Source organism: Lepus europaeus, chromosome 3, assembly GCF_033115175.1.
Source record: "Lepus europaeus isolate LE1 chromosome 3, mLepTim1.pri, whole genome shotgun sequence".
Classification (NCBI taxonomy): Eukaryota; Metazoa; Chordata; class Mammalia; order Lagomorpha; family Leporidae; genus Lepus; species Lepus europaeus.
Window position 1 is genome coordinate 35,310,725 of NC_084829.1, and position 24,778 is coordinate 35,335,502.

Genomic DNA, 24,778 nt, shown 5'->3' on the forward strand with positions numbered 1-24,778 from the left:
AACAGAAGATCTTTCTCTATCTCCTTTTTCTGTGTCACTGTGTCTTTCAAATACATACATATATACATAAATATTTAAATATATATGGGGAGGGTAAGGAGAGGACAACATTAATACAAGGACTCCTTAAAATAATCCCGAAGGTCCCACTGATATATAAGCCACATCCAGTTAAGAGCCATGAGCTGGGGCCGACACTGTGGCACAGCAGGTAAAAACACCCTCTGTGACCGCTGACACCTTTTACAGGTGCTGGTTTGAGTCCTGGCTGCTCCACTTCCAATCCAGCTCTCTGCTAATGAACCAGGACAAGTAGCAGAAGATGTGCTTGGGCCCCTGCACCCATGTGAGAGACCCGGAAGAAGCTTCTGGCTGCAGTCTGGCTCAGCCCTGGCTGTTGTGGCCATTTGGGAAGTGAACCAGAGGATAAAAGATCTCTCTCCCCAATCCCTCTCTGTAACTCTGCCTTTCAAATCAATTAATAACCTTATAAAATTTAAGCCATATAAATTTTATGTATAAATCAATCAGGCTTTGTGACCTAGCAGGTAAAGCCCACATACTGGCCTCCCATGTGGGTGCTGATTCAAGTCCTGGCTGCTCTACTTCCAATCCAGCTCCCTACTAATGGCCTGGGAAAAGCAGCGAAAGATGGCCCAAGTGTTTGGGCTCCAGTCACCCACCTGAGAGACCTGGAAGAAGCTCCTGGCTAATGGTTTTAGCTTAGCCCAGCCCTGGATGTTGCAGCCATCTTGGGAGTGAACCAGCAGATGGATGATCTCTCTCTCTCTCTCTTTCACCCTCTTTGTAGCTTTGACTTTCAAATCAATAAATCTTAAATTAATTAATTAATAAAAGAGCCACCTATGGGCAAGGATTATTTACTGTTCATTTCTCTTTGGTTCTCCAGGGCATGGGATAGAGTAGAACCAACTGGAATTGGTTTGTTATTAAGGAAATGGAAAAGACAAAGGATGACTTAGATTTCTGACTTAATATCTAGTAGGGAAGAGATGGAAGTTTTGTTTGGGAGATGTTACAATTCAGAAATCTACAGAACACTAGGTGTTCTGCTCATGAGGATAGACAGGAACTTGAGCATCACTATGTATGGTGTACTGGTAACAACCGAAGCCATGTGGATGAGATGAAATTGTCCAGCATGAACGGGGCCCAGTTCAGAATCTAGCAATCCCAGGGCAAAGATGAAACTGGAAACAGAGAAAGAACATTCAGCAAGGAGGAAGAGATACAAGAGAGGTGACATCTGAATTTACGAAGGAAACATTCCAAAAAATACTGGTATGCTGCAAACCATAATCAGAATGTTGGCTAGTATGAAAACTGTAGAGAGGCTACTAGATCTGATAAACATTCACTGGAATGGGGCATGAGTAAAGGACAGACTTAGCTGAAAAGTGAACAAAAAATGTAAAAAAGAGTAAGTACAGATCACTGTAAAGCTTGGCCACTGTTTCTGGCCAATGCATTGAGAAGAGGTTCCACCGTGTCCATGCATCTGCAACAGGTGGTCATGCCCAACTGCTCCAGATTCCTATCAAGAGGTTCAAGCAGATACACAACACTGAACCCAGCAACCCGAAGGCCCACAATTCTTTCCTCTACAACATGCTGAATCATCACAAGACTATGGTTGTGGAGCTGGTAGCTGATAGCAAGGGTACTGTGGTAGTCATGAAGTGGACATCCAGTCAGCAAAAGCCAGCTACCTCCTACCTATGGATCAACAGCAACAAGAAGCATGGGCCCGCTCTCCGCAGCATAAGGCACACGATTCACAAGAGCGGATATTGTGCTGATGTGCCCATGGCTGCCACCCCCAGAGACAGTGCCATCGTGTGCAGTCAGAAGCCCATGATAGTAAAGAGGAAGCTTACCTTCCCCGCCAAGAGCTCCGAAGCCTCTTCACCCCCAAAAGCAAGTCAGACTATTTTTCACAAAGGAAGGGAGGGAAGGGGGGAAAGGAGAGAGGGAGGGTAACTTATAAGGGGTGGGCATTTGGCCTAGCTTAGGCTGAGGACAGCTGAGTCCCGCATCACAGCACCTTGGTTCCATGCCTGAGTCTAGTTCCTGACTCCACCCTCCTGCTGTGCAGAACCTGGGAAACAGTGGTGATGTCCCAAGAAATGGGGTTTCTGCCACCCTCGTGGTAGTCCTGGATTGAGTTCCCAGACCCCAGCTTCAGCTCAAGCCTGTCTCAGCAGTTATAAGCATTTGAGGAGTGAGCAAGGGATGGCAGTGTTCATTTTGTCCTTTCTTTCTCTCTGTTTCCAGATATACATGTCTCCTTCTCTGTCTCTCAAATAAATAAAAAGCTTGGCAACAAAGGGAAAGAATGAGACCTTAGCAGTGTGACAGTGAAGCAAGAAGGCATATACACATCCTGTGCATTTTCTGCTTTATGACTTGTGTCTACAGACTCCGAGAATGAGGGCTGCCTTTTTTTTTTTTTTTTTTTTTTTGACAGACAGATAGAGTTAGACAGTTAGAGAGAGACAGAGAGAAAGGTCTTCCTTCCGTTGGTTCACCCCCCCAAATGGCCGCGGCCGGCGCGCTGTGCCGATCCAAAGCCAGGAGCCAGGTGCTTCCTCCTGGTCTCCCATGAGGGTGCAGGGGCCCAAGCACTTGGGCCATCCTCCACTACCCTCCTGGGCCACAGCAGAGAACTGCACTGGAAGAGGTGCAGCTGGAACTAGAACCCAGCACCCATATGGGATGCTAGCACTGCAGGCGGAGGACTAACCAAGTGAGCCATGGTGCCAGCCTGAGGGCTGCTTTTAATATTCTTAAAGCACCTGTCAAATCCCATATGGGTGTCAGTTCGAGTCTCGGCTGCTCCACATCTGATCCAACTCTCTGCTATGGCCTGGGAGAACAGAAGATGGCTCAAGCGCTTGGGCCCCTGCACCTGCCTGGGAGACCCGGAAGAAGCTACTGGCTCCTGGCTTTCGACTGGTGCAGCTCCAGCCATTGCTGCTATTTGGGGAGTGAACCAGCGGATGGAAGACATACCTTTCTCACTCTCTCTGCCTCTATTTCTCTCTGTGTGTAACTCTGACTTTCAAATAAATAAACAACTCTTTAAAAAAAAAAAAAAAGCAGAGGTCAGAACTATGGCGTAGCTGGTTAATCTGCCATTTGCAGCGCTAGCATCCCATATGGGTGCTGGTTCAGGTCCCAGCTGTTCCACTTCTGATATAAATCCTTGCTAATGAGCCTGGGAAAGCAGTAGCAGATGGCCCAAACTCTTGGGCCCCTGCACCTACATGAGAGACTCAGAAGAAGCTCCTAGCTTCGGTCTGGCCCGGACCCAGCTGTTGTAGCCATTTGGGGAGTGAACCAGTGGATAGAAGATCTCTCTATGTAACTCTAAATTTCAAATCAATCAATCAATCTTAAAACACACACACACAACAAACCAGCAGCACTATTAGATCATTGTTTATAATGCAAAATAAATTAATTCTTCATTAAATTCCTGAGATAAAAGGAAGAACACTAGACTGAATCAATTAGTCATTAGAATCAAATCATTTACCTGCATGGGGCAACTGTTTAAAAGAGGTCACACCCTGTTACACAATTCGACAAACTCTGTGAGCAACACTGGGAATGCTGTAAGATGTTACCTGAATTCCTTCACCCTGGGCTGCACAAGGACATACTCACCTCCATAGTAGAGTCCTGTAGCAGTGCACATCCGCCACTGTCCCTGATACATTCCTGCTCTGCTGGGGCTGCACATCTGGACGCTGACATCTGCAATCTCTTGGGGCTCTAGCGATCTCACCATCACCATGTTCACATGTCCAAACTGGTCTCCCCCGACATACTTAAGACAAACCCCTGGAGGCCAGGCCTCTGCCCCTGAGTTCAAGCAAAAGAAAAAAATGTTAGGCAATCAGTGGTCCTATGCTGAGTGAAGTTTATTATGAAACTGTAGAGGAGGCCTCTTTCTCTGTCTCACATACATGTAAAGCTACCCAGATAATTCTTGGGCTACCCAATGTCTCATACAACTGATAAGAAGCAATTATCTGAATCAACAACCTCTGACTAACAATCTACCCTGTGAGAATGAACACATAACAAAAGCGAGGCAGTTCCTCAAGAAGATGTGTGTTTCCAGCGACCTCAGGAACAGCCATCCATCCCATTGATGCTGCAGGACCTAAGAATGATGTCCATGAAGAGGCATGGGGACGAAATACAGACTCACAGTTCCGGGGACTGTTCTCTCTACTCAAAGGTAACACATGTCCACTTTCACTACAACTTTTTAAGCTGACATTCAAAGTAAAGTATGTTGGACTGTTCTCAGTTTGAAGAAGATGAAACATAAAAGGGGTAAATTCTAAGACATTATTCTCAATTTAAAACTGTTGTTTGCCTGATGTGTGACTTTTCTTCTGGTGTCCTCAACTCTAAAATACCCACTCTCAAAAGACTCTGCAAACATAATATAGAGGAATAAAGTTCAGATCTCAAGTTCAAACAGTGGTGGGGAAACTACAAACAATGGAGTGGTCCTCTCTATAAGCACATCAGTGACTTGTGGTCCCAGGAGAATGGCACCAGCTACTGGTGCTTGTGTAAAAGATGAGACTAGCAATACAAAAGGCTTTGGGGGGCTGGCACTGTGGCATAGCAAGTAGAGCTGCAGCCTGCAGTGCAGGTATCCCATATGGGTACCGGGTCGAGTCTCGGCTGCTCCACTTCCAATCCAGCTCCCTGCTGTGGCCTGAGAAAGCAGTACAGGATGGTTCAAAATTCATGGACTCCCACACCCATGTGGGAGACCCGGAAGAAGATCCTGGCTTTGGATCAGCTCAGCTCTGGTCATTGCGGCCATCTGGGGACTGAACCAGCAGATGGAAGACCAACTTCTCTCTCTCTGCCTCTCTGTAGCTCTGCCTTTCAAATAAATAAATAAATCTTTAAAGTACATCATTTTTTTTTTTTTAAAGGCATTTTAAAGGCATTGTTGTTCTTCTTTTGAAGTGTCAAACATTTTATTTGGTAGGTGCCTATTTTCATGTTAGCTAACACAAATGAGGAATCTGTATTGACTGGTTCTGACTAGTTAAGCAGTACAGAAAGCCAGAAACAATGTGAAAACCTAGACATGGCAGCAGAAAGAGGGTTCTCATAATTTATCTCCTACCAGTATTCCAGGATACCTCAGTTCTTTGCTCTTAAAGTGGCACACTGGTTTCAGTACACCTGATAGCTCTCTATAGGAAAGGAACCAGGGTAGAAAAATCAACCAGAATTCCCCTGCCAAGATCTATTATAAACAGCAGTCTTTGTGGCCCTACAGTCTTATGAGGTAAAAGCTAAAGCAGAGGCCACTATGTCTTGGCATATCCTCTTTTTAAAAACCTGCAGGCAAAAAGTACTCTTACATAAACACTTTAGAAAGGTTGTGGATGATTCGCTGGCAATACATGCATACTCTGTTGTTCACTTCTGGGACCCGTGGTCTGGCAAAAGCATATTTATCTCAGATCAAGAAAAACAGTAACTAACAAAAACCTTAGAAATACTGGTCTCTTTAAAGACCAAGAGCCAAGAGAAAATTTAAGCTACTATTACAGGACTATAGTCAACAATTATTCCTTAAAACACATACACAGATACACAAATCCATAACAAGACAATGTCTGCCAATACAAAAACCCAAGAATGTGTCTGTTTTCAAACTTCAAAGAAAGCAAAGCAAACCAAAGCTGATGGAGTGAGAAACACTAAGCTGTCCTGGACAAACTCAAGTAGCTGAAATGTCTTGGTTGTGCACAAGAGGGAGCACTACTATATTCCAGGGAAACTGAGTTGGCAAAACATCAACAATAAGTGATTTGGATAAGCTCTTGCTCTTAGAATTCCAGATACCAATGTGGTGTGTGAAGAGCCTCATAAAGAAAAAAAAAAAAAAAAAAGTGACAGCTGTCTACCATCAACCCTAAATTGTTAATGTACTGTGAAGTAAAAAGCCAATTATCTATCTATCTATCTGCCTTTTGAATTATCAAGGATGTATACACTTCTTACAGGGGCTGGCTTTATGGCTTATCAGGTTAAGCCACTATCTGCAATACTGGAATCTCATATAGGCATGGGTTCAAGTCCTAGCTGCTCCACTTCCAATCTAGCTCTGGGCTAATATGCCTGGGAAAGCAGCGAAGGATGGCCCAAGTCCTTGGGCCTCTGCACCCACATGGGAGACCCAGATGAAGCTCCTGACTCCTTGCATCAGCCTGCCCCAGTGCTGGCCAATGCAGCCATTTGGGGGGTGAACCAGCAGATGGAAGATCTCTCTCTCTCCTTCTCATTCTAGATTTAACTTTCCCTTTCGAATAAATAAAAATAAATCTCTCTGTGTGTGTGTGTGTTATATACTTTCCTACAGTCACACTAATAGGTCAGCTGACTGAAAAGACTAAGGATACTATATGATTAATACAAAAGAAAGGGAAACAATGGTGACCTGCTTGTACCACTTATCTAAGCAAAACTGAAATGTAGATTTGAGAAGTATAATACAACAGGGCTTCAAATAAGACTCAGCTACAAACTGTCTTAATGGAGGATTGATCTATCCATATCCATGAAGACTAACCTGTTTTTTTTACTTTCCAGGTATCACAATTAGGATATGACTAAGATGATGAGTCTCCCGTTATCTTAGAAGAATTCGTTGAGGGCCGGCACTGTGGCGCAGTGAGTTAAAGTCTCTGCCTGCAGCACCAGCATCTCATATGGGCACCAGTTTGCAACCCAGCTGCTCCACTTCCAATCCGGCTCCCTGCTAATGTGACTGGGAAAGCAGAAGAGGATGGCCCATGTTCTTGGGCCCCTGCACCCACATGGGAGACCTGGAAGAAACTCCTGGCTCCTGGCTTTGGATTGGCTCAGCTCTGGCTGTTGAGGCCATTTAGGGAGTAAAACGGCAGATGGAAGATATCTCTCCCTCAATGCCCCGTAACTCTTTCAAATAAATAAATCTCAAAAAGAAAAAAAAGAATTCATTTAGTTTTTTACTATGGAATTTTTTTTTATTTGACAGGTAGAGTTATAGACAGTAAGAAGGAGAGACAGAGAGAAAGGTCTTCCTTCTGTTGGTTCACTCCCCTAACGGCTGCTACGCAGCACTGCGCCGATCCAAAGCCAGGAGCAAAGTGGTTCCTCCTGGTCTCCCATGTGGTGCAGGGGCACAAGCACTTGGGCCATCCTCCACTGCCCTCCCGGGCCACAGCAGAGAGCTGGACTGGAAGAGAAACAACCAGGACTAGAACCCAGCGCCCATATGGGATGCCGGTATTGCAGGTGGAGGATTAACCAAGTGAGCCACGGCACTGGCCTACTATGGAATTTTTAAAAACCTATTGTGGGGTCTGGCATCATGGGGTAGCCGCCTGTGACACCAGCATCCCACATGGGCACCAGGTCAAGTTCTTGCTGCTCCACTTCTAATCCATGTCTCTACTAATGCATCTGGGAAAGCAATAGAGGATGGGTCAGGTGCTTGGGCCCGTGCACCCAAATGAGAGACCCAGATGAAGATCCTGGCTCCTGACTTTAGCTTAGCCAAGACCTAGCAGAAGCATTCATTTTGGGAGTGAACCAACAGATGGATGATCTCTCTCTCACCATCTTTCCCTCTCTCTTTTTCAAATAAATAAATAGATGTTTAAAAAAAAGAAGAAGAAAAAAATCTATGGTGGCAATTTTGAGATGAGAGAAAGCATTATAAAGGTCAAATATGGGGGCTGGCGCTGTTGCACAGTGGGTTAATGCGCTGGCATCCCATATGGGAGCCGGTTTGAGTCCTGGCTGTTCCATTTCTGATCTAGCTTTCTGCTATGGCCTGGGAAAGCAGTAGAAGATGGCCCAAGTCCTTGGGCCCCTGTACCCATGTGAGAGACCCGGAAGAAGCTCCTGGCTCCCGGCTCCTGGCTCCAGATCGGCACAGCTCTGGCTGCTGCGGCCATCCAGGGAGTGAACCAGCAGATGGAAGACCTTTTTCTCTCTCTGTGTTAACTCTTTCAAATAAATAAATTAAAAAAAAAAAAAAAGGTCAAATATGGGGAGGTGGTGGTGTGGCACTGATTGGAATACCAACATCCCATATTAAAGTGCCTGATTTGAGTTCTGGCTCCTACACTTCTAGTACAGCTTCCTGCTCTTGCACATCTTAGGAGGCAGCAAGTGATAGCTCAAGTACTTGGGGTTCCTGCCACACACATGAGAGACCCAGAGAGAGTTCTGGGCTCCTAGTTTTGGTCTAGCCCAGCCCTGGCTATTGTGGGCATTTAGGGAGTGAACCAGTGAAATGAAAGATTTCCCTCCCTCCATCCCTCTCTTTCAAACAAAATGCAAATAAATTAATAAAACACATGCATGCTGTTTTGAGTCCTGGCTGTTCCACTTCTGATCCAGCTCTCTGCTATTGTGCCTGGGAGAGCAACAGAGGATGACCCAAGTCCTTGGGCTCCTGCATCCACATCCATAAGGAAGACCTGGAAGAAGCTCTTGGTCCCTGGCTCCCAGCTCCTGGCTTCTGGCTTAGGATCAGCCCAGCTCTGGACCTTGTAGCCATTTTGGGAGTAAACCAGCGGATGGAAGATCTCTCTCTTTCTCTGTTTTTCTGTAACTCTAACTTTCGAATAAATTAATATTTTTTAAAAAAATTCAAGTATTTCATGTTAATCAAAATGTAAAAGAGAGGCCAATACTGTGGCACACTGAGTTAAAGCTGTCTGTGAAACTTACATCCCATATAGGTGCTAGTTTGAGTCCCAACTGCTTCACTTCTGATCCAGCTCCCTGATAATGCTCTGGGAAGAAGCAGTAGAAGATGGTCCAAGTGTTTGGGCCCCTGCCACCTATTGAGAGACCTGGAAGAAGCTCCTGGCTTTGCCCTGGCACAGCACTGGCTGGTGTGGCCATCTGTGGAGTGAACCAGCAAATGAAATATCTCCCCTCCAGCCCCATTAACTCTTTCAAAGTAAATAAGTAAATGTTTTCTAGAAAATTAAAAGAATAAAATAATTCAACTTTAACAGTTTGGAGACAGTAAGGGACATCAAAATAGCAATGCAGAGGCTGGCGCTGTGGCATAGCAGGTAAAGCTGCCGCCTGCAGTGCCAGCATCCCATATGGGCACCAGTTCGAGTCCCAGCTGCTCCATTTCTGATCCAGCTCTCTGCTCTCTGCTATGGTCTGGGAGAGCAGTAGAAGATGGCCCAAGTTCTTGGGCCCCTGTACTTGCGTGGGAGACCCAGAGGAAGCTCCTGGCTCCTGGCTTCGGATCAGCGTTGTGGCCAATTGGGGAGTGAACCAGTGGTTGGAAGACCTCTCTCTCTCTCTGCCTCTCCTTCTTTGTGTAAATCTTTCAAATAAATAAATAAATCTTTAAAAAAATAGCAATGCAAAAGGCAAATCTTGATTAGGATCATCTTTTTAACCCCTGTGAGTACAGAGACTACCTTCCAAATTAAGCTCCACGACAGCAGAGACCTTCATGATCTTGTTACTATTTCTCCCCTATACCTCATAAAATGACTGAAACATACTCAAATGTGTTGAATGAATAAAATTATACCTGAAGAGAAAATTTTAATGAGCTAAAAGAAAAACAGGGGGAAGCAGTTGTTCTTAAAATCTTTTTCCAATCCCATTTTTATTTACTCTGTGTACTGTGAAAAATAAAGATGACTGGATCAATGCACCCAAACTACTCTCTCATATGACAGTAACAACTGTCTCATCAGAGGAGGAGAAATAGTAAGGTTGTGGTAACATGCTCAGCTTAACTTTGGCTACAGTTGGACAACAAAACATGGCACTGGCACAACAGGGAAGCCATAAGTGTGGATAAACAGGATTCTATGCAGTGACATTTTAAGAAGGAGAGTGTCAAATTTACACTTTCATTTCCAACCATAAGGTTTACTGCTCAGGTTTCCCATGTTTCCAATATCTAGAGCAACAAAAGTTTGGATTCTGGAGTTTGCATCTATGTTATTAAATGTCTCAATTCTGGTTCTGTCTGAAACTAAGAATTCTTTAAATATTAAGAGTTTACTTTTAACCAATGTGAGATATTTACCTTCTGCAAGAAAGCTGTTGGGACAATTACATAGTTTCTACAACCTCACCTGGTATATATGTGGATGTCTAAAACATGACAGCAGAGAGGTGTCCTAAAAATCGTTATTTCTGTAACTTTCAGCAAGCACTTACCTCTTAGGGGAGGTTATGAATGAGAGTAAGTCAGAGGAGAAACAGCTGAGCCTGCCCTACTTCTGTGTGACAACTCCATTTCCAGAAAGGACTTGGGCCAGATTGGGATGATGTCAAAGAACCAGTGCACGTGCATGTTCTCCCTCGCTCGAATAACACCCATTACTCAGTTATCAGAGGCCTCGCTCTAGTAACACACCCATTACTTGGTTATCGGAGGTGTCTCCTCAACCAAATGGAGAACATTTGCTTTAGAGATATAAAACTACTTTACAACTCGTTGAACAATTTCCAGAATAATTAAAAACCTATTTATGTAAAGTACCTTGAAAGATAAAATCTCCAGCAGCTATGCCCAACCTTTCAAAGGATATTCTAACACAAGGAATGTCCTTTACAGGAAGAAAGGCTGCAGACTCAAGCTGTTCTGAAATGAAATTACAAAGCAGAAGCAGGAAGATAAAGCACTGAGGTCCACCAACAGAGATTTTTCCAAGTCAAAGTAAGAGGCAGGCTCTTATAGTTCTGCTAGACGTTCCAACCATTATAGATCAACCTCTCCTAATCTGCCCCTCACCGGCACAAGGAACTGTCTAGAAAGTGAGCAGAAATACCAAGAGGCTTTTGAAATATAAAATGGTTATTCTGCAACAACAGTATTTTAAAAACTACTCTGACAACTAAAGAACTCATGGAAAGCCAGACCATTTCCAGTGTTTTCACTGTACATAAACAAGGTATTGGCTTAACTTCAAAACAATTAAAACTTTTTAACATCTTTCTTTCCAAACACATTCTATCTGCATTAAACATTTTTCATGCTCAGGTTTCACAAAAGTATTTTTTATAGGTAATTTAGAGAAAAAACATGAATAAAGTTAAACTGAAGAAACAGGTATGATATTTAAAACAAGTGAAATTAAGAAAGGGGAGAGAGAAACCAAAGATAAACCAATGCTGAATAGAAAGAAATTTAAAGAAAAACAAACAACAGGCTATTTTCCTTCTACCATGTACCTCCTGAACTAACACTGCCCCACTGCCATAACCAACAGGGAGAAGGACTTGAAAATTTTACAAAGCCACAATTATCCTGAGTCATCCTCCACAATGGGTCAGTCCAAATGTAGTCAGCAACACTCTGAACTCTCCTCCAAAGGAGAGTTTTACTTAAAGCAGAAAAACGAAGGCTAACAATTAAATGTGGTACATTAATTCTTTTCTGAAAGGCTAGTTTAGGGGCGGGCATTGTGGCATGGTGGGTAAAGCTGCTGCCTGCGACACTGACATCTCTTATGGACACTAGTTCATGTCCTGGCTGCTCTACTTCTGATAAACCTCCCTGCTAATGGCCAGGGAAAAAGCGGTGAAGAATGGCACAGTATCTGGGTCTCTGACACCCACACGTGAGACCTAGATGAAGCTCCTGGCTCCTGCTTCGGCCTGGCTCAGTTGTGGCCATCTGGAGAGTGAACCAGCAGATGAAATATCTCTCTCGCCCTCTCCCTCCCTCTGTAACTGACTATCAAAATAAATAAATCCTTAAAAAAAAAAAAAAGAGGCTAGTTTAAGCAGTCTTTCCCCATCATAAAGAAGTGATTTATAAGGGCTGACACCATGGCACAGTAGGTTAATCCTCCACCTGCGGCGCCGGCATCCCATGTGGGCACCAGTTCTAGTCCTGGCTGCTCCACTTCCAGTCCAGCTCTCTGCTGTGGCCTGGGAAAGCAGAAGATGGCCCAAGTCCTTGGGCCCCTGCATCCACATGGGAGACCTGGAAGAAACGCCTGGCTCCTGGCTTCAGATCGGCACAGCTCCGGCCATTGCAACCATTTGGGGAGGGAACAATGGAAGGAAGACCTTTCTCTGTCTCTCCCTCTCACTATCTGTACCTCTAACTCTCAAATAAAATAAATAACATCTTTGAAGAAAAAAAAAAAAAGAACTGATTTATAAAGAATTGAAAAGTAAACTGAGTTGGGCCGGCTCTGTGGCGTAGTAGGTTAAGCCTCTGCCTGTGGCGCCAGCATCCCATATAGGTGCTAGTTTATATACTAGCTGTTCCTCTTCCAAGCCAAATCTCTGCTAGTGGCCTGGGAAAGCAGAAGATGGCTCAAGTGCTTGGGCCCCTGTACCCACGTGGGAGACCTGGAAAAGGCTCCTGGCTCCACATCAGCCCAGCTCTGGAAGTGATAGCCATTTGGGGAGTGAACCAGCAGATGGAAGACCTTTCTCTCTGTCTCTCCCTCTTTCTGTCTGGAACTCTGCCTCTCAAATAAATAAATGAAATCTTGAAAAAAAAAAAAAAAGGAAAGAAAAAGAAAAAGAAATTGAATCAACAAAAGGTCACTATTTAGACTAACTTGAGTCCTCAGAGTTTTATATCATCTCCATCAAATTTCCTTGCTAGGGGACCAGCACTGTGGCTCAGTAGGTTAGGCCATCACTTGCAATGCCAACATCCCATGTCAAAGCACAGGTTCAAGTCCTAGCTGCTCCACTTCTGATCCAGCTCTCTGGAAGGTAGTAAAAGATGGCCAGAGTGCTTGAGTCCATGACACTCATGTGGGAGACCTGGTTATTGAGGCCATTCCGGGAGTGAACGAGCAGATGGAGGATCTCTGTCTCTCCCTAACTCTGTCTTTCAACTAACTAACAACTAACTAACTAACTAACTAACTATTTCTGGTACTGGTGTCATGCTGCAGCAGGTTAAGCCACCAACCACATGTATCCCATGAGTGAGATTCAAATCCCAGCTGTTCCACTTCCAATCCAGCTCCCTGGTAATGCACCTGGGAAAGCCCAGGAACACGATCCAAGTCCTTGAACCCCTGAAACCCACATGGGAGAGCTGAATGGAGTTTTAGGCTCCTGGCTCCAGCCTTGCCCAGTCCAGGCCATTGAGGCTATTTGGAAGAGTGAACCAGTAAATCAAATGTCTCTTTCTGTCTATGTGACTCTGCCATGAAAATAAACCTTATAAAAAAAACTTCCTTGCTAGGTAATACCCCCCCCACACACACACACACATTTTAGCTAGACTCCTTTTTTCCTATTTTCCATCTCTCAGAATTTCTCTCAAAGTCCTCATTAACAACAAAGTCAAGTCAGGGCCAGCGTTATGGCGTAGCATGTTAAGTCTCCACCTTCAAGTTCGGGCTGCTCCACTTCTAATCCAGCTCACTGCTAATGCGCCTGGGAAAGCAGCAGAGGATAGCGCAGGTACGTGGGCCCCTGCACCCAAATGGAAGACCAGGAGGAAGCTCTGAGCTCCTGGCTTCAGCCTAGCCCAGGCCTGACTGTTGAGGCCCTTTTGGGAAGTGAACCAGCAGATGGAAGATCTTACTCTGAGTCTCTCATCCTCTCTCTGTAACTCTGCCTTTCAAATAAAATTTTTAAAAATAAATTTTTTTAAAAAAGTTAAAGCACTCTCAGCATAAATTGTCACTGGATGGGATAAGAGACACTACACCCATTCAAACTTTTTTTTTAACACTCAAACTTTTAATAAGTCATTAATTTAACAAGTAACAACTGATAACAATCACCAGCTACATATCTACATATTATTTTCCAAAACACTATCATTAACTCATTTCTTATGTATCTTAAAAGAAGCAGTACATCACAATAGTGTTACTTAAAAAAACAGAAATTTCCCATTCTGAGAAAAATTCCCATACTTCTCATTCTTTCAAAGCAGTATTAACATCTCAGATAGCTAATCTCTAAATTTCAGAGAAAATCATCTTTGTGATCACAAAAAAATGAGCTTTTGAAAGAACATATGCTCACAGATCCTTCCAACTATCTAGTTCTATTCAAGGATCTACCACCTTTAGCCTGCTGGAAATGACTAAAGATTAATTAGAGCAGAAATAAAGTGATGGAGTAGAACTGTTCAGGTTGAGACAGATCTAATGAATGCTGGATTATGTTTAGATGCCATCAAGCCATAGGATGCTTGTAGGCCTGAAACCTAAATTCTTTCTATTCTAGAGCAGGGGTAATTCTGATGTTTGGTCATCACACCTGCAGAGAAAATCTGCATATCACATGTAAGAAAAAGATCAGAGTCACATAATTACATATGTAACCTAAAGCACTTCCTTCTTATTTTTTTTAACTATTAAGAAACAGGAAACTGGGCAAGGTAGATTTACCCATTATACACTTACCAGAATTCTGGATCCGCCATGTTTTTATAAACTGAGTATCAGGAGGAATTGATTCCCCTTCTCCTATGGTGACATCTTCAACAAAGGACATGGAGGGCACACTGATATTGGGGCTCTCAAAGTCATAATAGGCTCCAATTGCTGCTTGCAGGTTCCTACAAATAAAGAGAGAAGGTGGGAAAACATCAGCACTGTTCAGAGAATACTATCCCCATTTTCAAACAAACAAAAGCCTGGGGGCGGGTGCTAGGCACCATGGTTAAGAGGCAATAGGGATGCTCACATCCTACAACAGAGTGCCTTGGTTCAAGTCCCAGCTCTGACTCCCTCGTTGCAGCTTCCTGCTAATGCAGACCCTGGGAGGCAGCATGTGATGATTTGAGTACTTAATTGCTTCCACCCACATGGGAGACCTAGACTGAGTTCCTGGCTTCAGTCTGGCCCAGTCCTGGTTGTTATAGACAAGTGAACCAGAAGCTGGCAGATATCTGTCTCTCTGCCTTTCAAATAAGTAATTTTTTTAAAAAAATTTAAGTAAAAAGTCTATTTTTTAAAAATTTGTCACAGAACCTGAGGTTTCTGGTATGCAAGACTTCAAAGTCATTGATTCTGGTTGGGTAACAATAGGGAAAAGAAGAGGAGCAACAAACTTTGGTCTCACTTTCTTCCCAAGATAACCACAGAGAAACAAACAATACTAGTAGTACCAATAGAAACAATGTAAGGAAGTCAAGGGAATAAAGAGCTTCTATAGCTGAAACTATGGGATTCAAAGAAGCTATATTCTTAAAATATTCTAATTGTTTAATTTCCTAAGAAAGTAATACATGCACAAGGTTCCAAAAGTTTCATACAATGAAAAGTAACCATTGTTTGGGGCCAGTGCCCCATCTTTCCTACACATACACATACACACACACACACAAGCATTCAAATGACTTTCTGAAATATCCTTCTAGAACTTGCTTAGGCATATACAACCAAATATGATACAAGAAAGGGTATTCCAAAAGTTCGTGGAAAATGTATAATGTGAATAAACCATGCATGTATTTCAAGATTTTTTACATCAACATAAATGTGTCTTTTCTTTCTGAAAGATTGATTTATTTATTTGAAAGTCAGAGTTACAGAGAGAGAGAGAGAGAGAGAGGTCTTCGATTGTTGGTTCACTCCCCAGTTGGCCGCAATGGCTAGAGCTGCACTGGCCCGGAGCCAGGAGCTTCTTCCGGGTCTCCCACAAGGGTGCAAGGGCCCAAGCACTTGGGCCATCTTCTACGGTTTTCCCAGGCCATAGCAGAGAGCTGGATCAGAAGAGGAGCAGCCGGGACTAGAACCCGCGCCATATGGGATGCTGGCACTTCAGGCCAGGGCTTTAACCCACTGCACCACGGCGCCGACCCCTGGATGCATTACTCTTTAACTAGTTTCTTTTCCATTTGCTTCCCATCTAATTGTTCCATAGTAAGCTTATGCACATTGTTCTGTGTACATGCAAGCAAGTGTATCCATGGGATAAATTCCTGTAAGTTATATTGATGGGTAAAAGGGTCTATGTTTACGGTTTTAACAGTTCTACCCAAGCCTCCATCAAAAGTTGTACACAACGTGTTCACAGAAATGTTCAAGAGTGGTCACCAACAGTGTTTTTCCAACATTTTGAATTTCTATCAATCTGATTAAAAATATTGTATCTCCAGGCCGGCGCCGTGGCTCACTTGGTTAATCCTCCGTCTGCGGCGCCGGCATCCCATATGGGTGCCGGGTTTTAGTCCCAGCTGCCCCTCTTCCAGTCCAGCTCTCTGCTGTGGCCCAGGAAGGCAGTGGAGGATGGACCCCATGCTTGGGCCCTGTACCCGCATGGAAGACTGGGAGGAAGCACCTGGCTCCTGGCTTCGGATCGGTGCAGCGCCAGTCATGGTGGCCATTTGGGGGGTGAACCAATGGAAGGAAGACCTTTTTATCTGTCTGTAACTACCTGTCAAATAAAAAATATATATATATATTATATCTCAGTAAGGCCTCAAAATGCTTTCCCCATTACAGTAAAAGCTGAGTATCTTCTTACATGCTTAAGAGCCATTTCTAGTTTGGTTTTTGGAAGTACCATTATGTAAGTGTAGTGTTCTTTTTAATTACTCACAAACCACCTTTTGTCATGTCAGAAGGAACTACACCAAGCACATAAATCAGCATCCCCAACTGAACAGAATCACATGACTGACAGCTTGGTTCCTCAGTGCCAGGAACTAAAGGCCACTGAAGGGTTTTTAAGTAAGCTATGTTCATCAAAGAGATCAAAAAAATTGCTGGTGATAACATCTGATGTTTCTCTTATGGTTCTTATGGTTCTCTTACTCGAACCAGTGACATCATCTCTGGTTCCCACAGTGGACAATACCACAAACTTCATGTTTCTAAACATAACCAACCGTATGCCAATGGATCCAGTGGGCTGTTTCTAATTATGCATAAACACAGCAGGAAACAAGCTTTGAGAGTACCCAACTGTTCAACAGACATGCCATAGCAGCAAACACGTTACTGCTGGGGCCTGCCTATTCCTCCAGGTGTGCAGCTGCTGGAGAGGAAGGCTATATTTAGAGCAGATACCTGAAGTGGAGCCTCGTGCAATTGTGGGCTGTCATATTAGTCAGTAATGACTGAAATTACAACACGACCAACTGCCTGTCTGTTAATGTGTGTGCTTGGTGAAATTTACATGGAGGTGAGCTAGGCCACCAGCCAAACTCCACCTGTTTACACTGGCTGTTCAATAAGAAAGCTTGGACTTTAGCTGTCCCAACAGTTTCCTATCTAGCTGACTGTGATATAAACTGAAGGACATGTGACTGATCAAATTTGGGGCAGTGTTGTCCCTACGATCCACAAACAGACTTAAAATACTATCTAGGATCATCTTAGACTTAGGGATTGGGAATAAAAGAAAAATAAGCTCAGCCTGCAATTTGTTCTCTAGAAAATATTCTGTCCACCTTTACATAAAGATAATTTCTCTGCTGCAGATATCCACCAAGTAGCTTGCTAAATTTTCTGCGTGGCTGTAAAGTATGCTTGGGAGGGAAAAGACTATTTGTGTACTCAGGACAATTGCCAATTCTCATTCCCAGCCTGTGTCATATTTCACTCCTAACATCTGCCTCTACCAGCAGGACTCGGAGACCACTGCAGTAGCAGCATTAGCAAGTAGAAAAGTCAAGCTATACCACATAGGCAGATTCATCCTCTTCCTCTTAGCTCCTTTCACAGACAGCAGCTCATCCCACAGCCAAAGTTAACAGACTGCTTTCTTGCACCTGTATTCTAAAGGTAATCTGGCCAGAGAAAGCTTAAGGAACATTTTTAAAGTCCAAAACGAAACTGAAAGTGGTAAACGAATGCTGGCAGCAGCCTGCAGTGAAGGATGACAAAGCAAATTCATTCCTAAGCACCAGGTGGAAAGTGGACTTTAGCCCAGTGTACTCCAACCCATCAGGCAGGTTCATAGCTCCTCCTAGACTGGACCGGTTAGATTACTGTCCCTCTGGGCAAACCAAGAGCAGGAACAGACCAAACAGCCCCAATGTGCTATCAGAAAAGGAGGGATGATAGCACGTGTTCCCATTCAAAACATACTTAGCTATTATTAGCAAACAAGAAATTCTACATGAAATAGAGTTGGCTGAGATGATAAGAAAGGAAAAACAGTGACCCAGTATTCAATCCAGTCTGAAACTCTGAACCTACAAATTTCCTTAGTGCTTTTGCTCAAAAACTTAAATCTAACTTCAGATGGTAGAAAGCACCCTGAAGAACAGAGGCAACAGTGGAAAAAAAGCACAAGCAAAGATGGATGGTGGTAATGGCTACACAACACTATGAGTTATACTTACTGTTAGGGAACTGTACATTTAAAATGGTTAATATGGTCAGTTTTGTTTTGGTTTTTTTTTTTTTTTGGACAGGCAGAGTGGATAGTGAGAGAAAGAGAGAGAGAAAGGTCTTCCTTTTTGCCGTTGGTTCACCCTCCAATGGCTGCTGCAGCCGGCTCATCGTGCTGATCTGAAGCCAGAAGCCAGGTGCTTCTCCTGGTCTCCCATGGGGTGCAGGGCCCAAGGACTTGGGCCATCCTCCACTGCCTTCCCGGGCCATAGAAGAGAGCTGGCCTGGAAGAGGGGCAACCGGGATAGAATCCGGTGCAATATGGTCAGTTTTATGCTATGTACATATTATCATATTTTTTAAAACTTCTGTCTTTGGGCTCAGCTCTTAACGTTGGCTGTAGGGCATTATGGAAGTAGTTCCGCCCTGGGTCAGTTTCACTCATCTGCAACACTGAGCTGACACCCCTACTTCATTGTAAAATTGGCTGCAAAGATTGCTGAGGCAATGTGTGTAAATGTCCTAAGAGCAGTTACTCATTCAACAATAATGAATGAGCATTTATCCCTGTGTTAAGACACTTTGCCTAGGACTGAGGATTGTGTAGAAAGAGCCTAGGAGGCATGGTCCCTGCCTTCACAATGGTTATAGTCTATCAGATTGCAGGTAACCAGAAACAGTCAAAACTCCTAGGGCCTTTCAACCCAAGGTAGTATTTCTTACTTGGGGTAGAAAAAGGAATTCTGCATACACACAACTGAAAGTGCACTGATAATCAGGTTAACCTGATTCCTAGTAGAATTTAATGACACTGACATGTGTTCCCTGATAAAACAACAATGTTGTTTTACAGATGAGGTCATTGAGGCTATGACAGGTAGTATAAATTGCTCCAGGTTAGGCAATTATTAGAATTTAAGAATCACACCTATTCAAACTTTTAACTTACCAGAATTTCCCCAATCTATAAATACTCTGAACATCTTATTTTCTTTCTTTCTTTTTTAAAAAGATTTATTTTATTTATTTGAAAGGCAGATTTACAGAGAGAAGGAGAGAGGTCTTCCATCCGCTGGTTCACTCTCCAAATGGCTGCAACAGCCAGGACTGGGCCAAGCTGAAGCCAGGAGCTTTTTCCGGGTCTCTCATATGGATACAGGGGTCCAAATACTTGGGCTATCCTCTGCTGTTTTCCCAGGCACATTACCAGGGAGCTGAATCCAAAGTGGAACAGCCGAGGCTCAAACCAACCCCAATATGGAATGCCAGCGCTACAGGCGGCAGCTTAACCCACTACATCACAATGCTGACCCCTGAACATCTGATTTTTCTTAAGAAAATTAATTACCACTGTCAATTTTATAAATGAATGTAATAACTCCCTAGTTAAATCGGATTACTGAAAGTATAGAACTAACTTCGCATATGCTTACAAACACAAAACTATTTTTGTACTATACATACATACATAAGGCAGAAGACTTCAGGTCATAAAAAATAATAAAAAAAACAAGAAAGCAGAAAAAGGAACAGATTCAGCAAGGCATGAAAAACATCATCTTAGGGCATTAAGCAAGTTATCCTGAACCGAAACAAGTTTTCCTCACCTGCTAAGTGTTAAAGATATTGCAAACTTCAGGAGCCTACCAGGAATTAGGAAAGCCTTACCTATCATTGAATGGCAAAAACATATCCTGGCTGGGAATAGGTTCAGCACAACAGATGTTCTTACTATGACTCTGCAAATTCAACTTGACAGGAATCTAACACAGAAGACCAAAAAGCAAGGCCAAACAAGATATATCTGTAACTACCATGAATTTTAAGGCCTGGGAAAAACCAAAATTTCACTAAAACAGAAAGTTAAGTGCAGGCCGGAAATGCAAATTGAGCTAAAGATGATTGTCACTGTTCTCAAACCCAAAAACTAACTCATGGGGGCCGGTGCGGTGGTGCAGAAGGCCTGAAACCTCTGAAGGTGAGATAACTAGATCCTTCAGAGTATCAGCAGCTGAATTCTCAAGCCACTGAGAAACTGTGAAACCCTGGCAAACACAACAGAAACAGCTCATTTCAGACACTTTTCAAGGCACTTCTTCTCCAAAACCGCCACCTCTCTCCTTTGTGTATCTGTCAAATTTGCAGTTGAGAGTGGGAAATCTGTGAGTGCCACTCCACAGAAGATTTTAAAATGCTCCAATCCCAGAGTTGTTCATCCTTGCTCTGAGGTAGAGCCCAGCAGGCTGCAAAGATAAGCAGAGCTAAGGGACTTGACCTAGCCATATTCTCTAGCAATACTGGACACCAAAAAGTCTAATTATACTTCAAAAGGTTTATGGACTTCAAAAGGTTTGTGGAAAAATGGAATTAAAAATTAATGTACTTGGGCCTGTGATGTGGTGCAGTGGGTTAAAACACCAGCCTATAGCACCAGCATCCCATATGGGCACCGGTTCGAGTCCCAGCTGCTCCTCTTCCGATCCGGCTCTCTGTTATGGTCTGGGAAAGCAGCAGAAGATGGCTCAACTCTCTGGGCCTCTGCACCTATGTGGGAGACCCAGAGGAAAATCCTGGCTCCTGATTAGCTCAGCTCTGGCCACTGCGGTTATTTGGGGAAGTAAACCAGCAGAATGGATGACCTCTCTCTCTGGCTCTACCTCTCTCTGTAACTCTTTCAAATAAATAAAATAAATCTTTAGAAAAAAAATAATGTACACATTCCACACACCTTTTGAAGTCTTCCCATTACTGTAGTTGTTATAAATTGAAAGGAATGCCTCCATATGAAATGGACAAGTAGTGTTCAAACTTTTAAAAGAATTCTAGCATTAGGAGCCTACAATTACTTTACCCCTAGTCAAGTCTCAGGTCCTAAAAGTGGCACCTAAGTGGGAAGGTGCCATCCTCCAACCTACCCCCACATCTCTTATGCCTCTCTTAGAACTGTGGTACTAAAAGGTATCAGACATGGGCAATCTATCTGGGGCAGCCAGGACGGATCTTCAGTCCTCTGCCAATGAAATGAGTTAATGAAGAACTGTGAGACGTGCTGGCCCAGCCCTGCCCTGCAAGATAGCATGTGCACTGCATTCTTCCCACTTGTATTCCTAGGGCTGAGAACAGCGCTTGACATACAGAAGATGTCCAATAAATATCTGGTGACTAAGATACAGTCCCAGTCTCTCTCCTTCTCTGATATGTTTTCCTTTTAGCTTTGTCACACTGAGATTGTATGGTGAGGAACAGGAGAATGCACAACAGAAAATGTATCATCATGACTGTAGGATCACAAAAACGTCTATCAGAATCAAACCAGGGAAAGCACGAATATCACAGAACAATCCTCAGCTGGTGGGAATGAGCACCCACACCAGGAAGACCCAACTGGGGAGGGAGATGATGCACCTGCACTTGTTACTTGTTTAGGAAATGCCCCTTCTTGCACATAGGACTCTTGACTGATAATCCCAGAGTTGATACGGGGGGCAGGGATACCCATTAATTTGGAGTAGAAATTAAGAAAGTTTCTCTCATGGTAACTGGTCTATGATAAACTACATATTTGGTAGCTCAGGACAGTCAGAGTTCTCAGCAGAGAGAGGGAGAGACAGAGACTCCAATGCAAATACCTAGACAAAAACATACACAGGAAGAAACCTAAAGGTATTCTGAGTTCTTGATTCCAGTTGTTTCTGAGGTCTTTGTGTTCTGTGTAATATAAACCAACCTCATTTTTAGCATTATCTGTTTTGAGGTGAGTTTGTTACTTATAACAGTCACAAATTAATTCAAAATTGTATAGTATGTTCCAGGAAGAGTGTAAGTGCCTGATGCAAAGGTTGTTAGAAGAGATAGAAGAGGGACAGGTCTTTGGCCTACTGATTAAGATGCCAATTTGGGGGTCAACACTGTGGCACGGCAGGTGGAGCCACCACCTGCATCCCATAAAGGCACTGGTTCGTGTCCTGACCAGTCCACTTCCCATCCAGTTTCTTGCTGATGGCCTGGAAAAGGCAGCAAACATGGCCCAAGTTCTTGGGCCCCTTCAACTCACATGGGAGACCTGGAAGAAGCTCCTGGCCCCTGGCTTCAGCCTGGCCCAGTCCTGGCCATTGCAGCCACCTGAGGAGTGACCAGTGGATGGAAGATCAATCTCTTTCTCTTCCTCTCTAACTCTTTCATATAAATAAACCTATCTTTAAAAAAAAAAAAAAAAGATGCCAAATGGAACCTCTACATTCCATATCAGACTGCCTGTGTTCCAACACCTGGCACAATATCAATTCCAGCTTTATGCTAATGTACATCCTGGGAGGCAGCAGGTGATGACTCAAGTGGACCCTTGGGTCCCTGCCATACACAGGAGATCTGGATTTGATTCTGGGTTCATGGCTCCAGCAGGGCCCAGACCTGGCCAAGGCAGGCACTTGGGGAATGAACTAGCGGTGGGAGCTCATGGCTTCTCTCCCTACCACTTTAAAAAAAAAAAAAAAAAAGATGCAAAAGAGTGGGAAATATATAGAATTTCTATACAGTAATCCCACCGAGTATTTGTAAAAGAAAAAAACAAAATAGCTCTCACAGAAAATACCTATGTTGATAGCAATTACTCACGGTAGCCAAAAAGTGGAAGTAACCCAAGTGTCCATGAACAGATAAAATGTGAAATACATAAAATGGAGTATTACTCAGCTTTAAAAAGGAAGAAAATTCTGGGGGCCAGTGTTGTGGAGTAAAGCCTCTTGCCTGCAAAGCCGGCATCCCATATGGGCACCAGATGAAGTCCTGGTTGTTTTACTTCTGATCCAGCTCCTTGCTAATGGCCTGGGAAATGCAGTGGAGGATGGCCAAGTGCCCCTGTACCCATATGGGAGACCTGGAAGAAACCCCTGGCTCCTGGCTTCAGACTGGCCCATCTCTACTCATTGCAGCCATTTGGGAAGTTAACCTGCAGATGGAAGATATCTTTCTGTCTCTTCACCTTTCAAATAAATAAATAAATAAATAAATAAATGTTTTTGATTAAAGAAAAAAAGAAAATTCTGACATACACTACATTATGGATGAACCTTGAGGACACTATGCTAAGTGAAATAACTCAGTCACAAAGGTCAAATAGTGTATGATTTCATTTACATGGGAAATGCGGAAGAACTGTAATAGGTATAGTTTGTGTTGCAAAACTGAAAAAGTTTGGAGACTAGTTACAGGATAATATGAATGTATTCAATACTTGAACTGTACACTTTAAGATGCTAAATATTATAGGCTTCTTACAATTTAAAAAACAAAAAACTTGGGGCAGATTAAGCTGCCACTTGGGATGCCTGCATCCTATTTGGGATGCCAGTCTAAGTCCCAGAAACTGCTTCTGATCCAGCTCCCTGTTAAATGCTATTGGCAGATGATGGCTTAAGCACTTGAGTCCCTGCTACCCACATATATGACCAGATGGAGTTACTGGCTCCTGGCTTTGGCCTGGTCCAGCTCTGGCTGCTGCAGCCATTCAGTGAATGGAAGCTCTGTCTCTGTCTCTCCCTCTCTGTCACTCAGCCTTTCAGATAAGCAAATAAATCTTCAAAACACAACAACAACAACAAAAAAAATAACTCAAGTGAAACAAATATTTACCCCTAAGAAATTTGGACTTATTTTCAAAAACAAAGGAGAGAATCTAAAGGATTTATTTACTTATATCATTAAGGAAGCAACTAAGAAAACAAGCAATAAAGTTGGACACTTAGGCATAACTAAAACCTAGGAGACATAAGAATATCCTCCATTTAATACACGAAAATGAAATAAATCTTTGAGAACAAGTTTTACTGTTAACTCTTACAATACAACTCTTTGAGAACAGAGGTCCTACATGGGAAGTTAGTGCACTGTGAATCCTGTTGTTAATTTAACAATTAACACTCTCATGTATGATGTCAGTGGTCACCCAAGGCTCTTGACATGAGCTGCCAAGGCTATGGAAGACTTTTGAATCCACAAACTCCTTCAGTATTCAGACAAGGCCATAAGCAAAGTGGGAGTTCTCTCCTCTCATCAGAGAAAAGTATCCCCTTCTTTGATGACCACTTCTTTCCATTGGGGTATCACCCACCGAGATCCTTCATGTAGGACATTTTTTTGTCACAGTGTCTTGGCTTTCCATGCCTGAAATGCTCTCATGGGCTTTTCAGCCAGACCAGAACGCCTTAAGAGCTGATTCTGAGGTCAAAGTGCTACTTAAAGCAATTGTCATTCTGAGTCTGCTGTATGGGCTGCTTCCCATGTTGAAGCATTCACTCCTTTTTAATTCCATTTATTATTACCAGGCACTTAATCCTATCTATATGATCACTTTAACACTTAAAATGCTATTTTACCACCCAGCTTAAGGGGATTTGGGGTCCCGTGGCAAATTTTAAACTGTACCCTTAGAAGTCAGTAGGAATGTATGC

At 43.3% G+C, this 24,778-nt stretch overlaps 1 protein-coding gene across 3 annotated transcripts in view; it reads right to left on the reverse strand.

Annotated features, from left to right (window-relative positions):
• The window catches only part of ILRUN (inflammation and lipid regulator with UBA-like and NBR1-like domains), a 101,522-nt gene that overhangs the window by 53,826 nt on the left and 22,918 nt on the right, over positions 1-24,778 (reverse strand). For 2 of the 3 annotated variants that reach the window (XM_062185984.1, XM_062185982.1), the window contains exons 2-3: positions 14,448-14,602; positions 3,691-3,888 (exon numbers count right to left, since the gene is read on the reverse strand). In XM_062185984.1, the coding sequence (XP_062041968.1) occupies positions 3,691-3,888; positions 14,448-14,602 (353 nt within the window). The remainder of the gene's footprint in view (positions 1-3,690; positions 3,889-14,447; positions 14,603-24,778) is intronic. The other variant, XM_062185983.1, reaches the window with a different exon arrangement.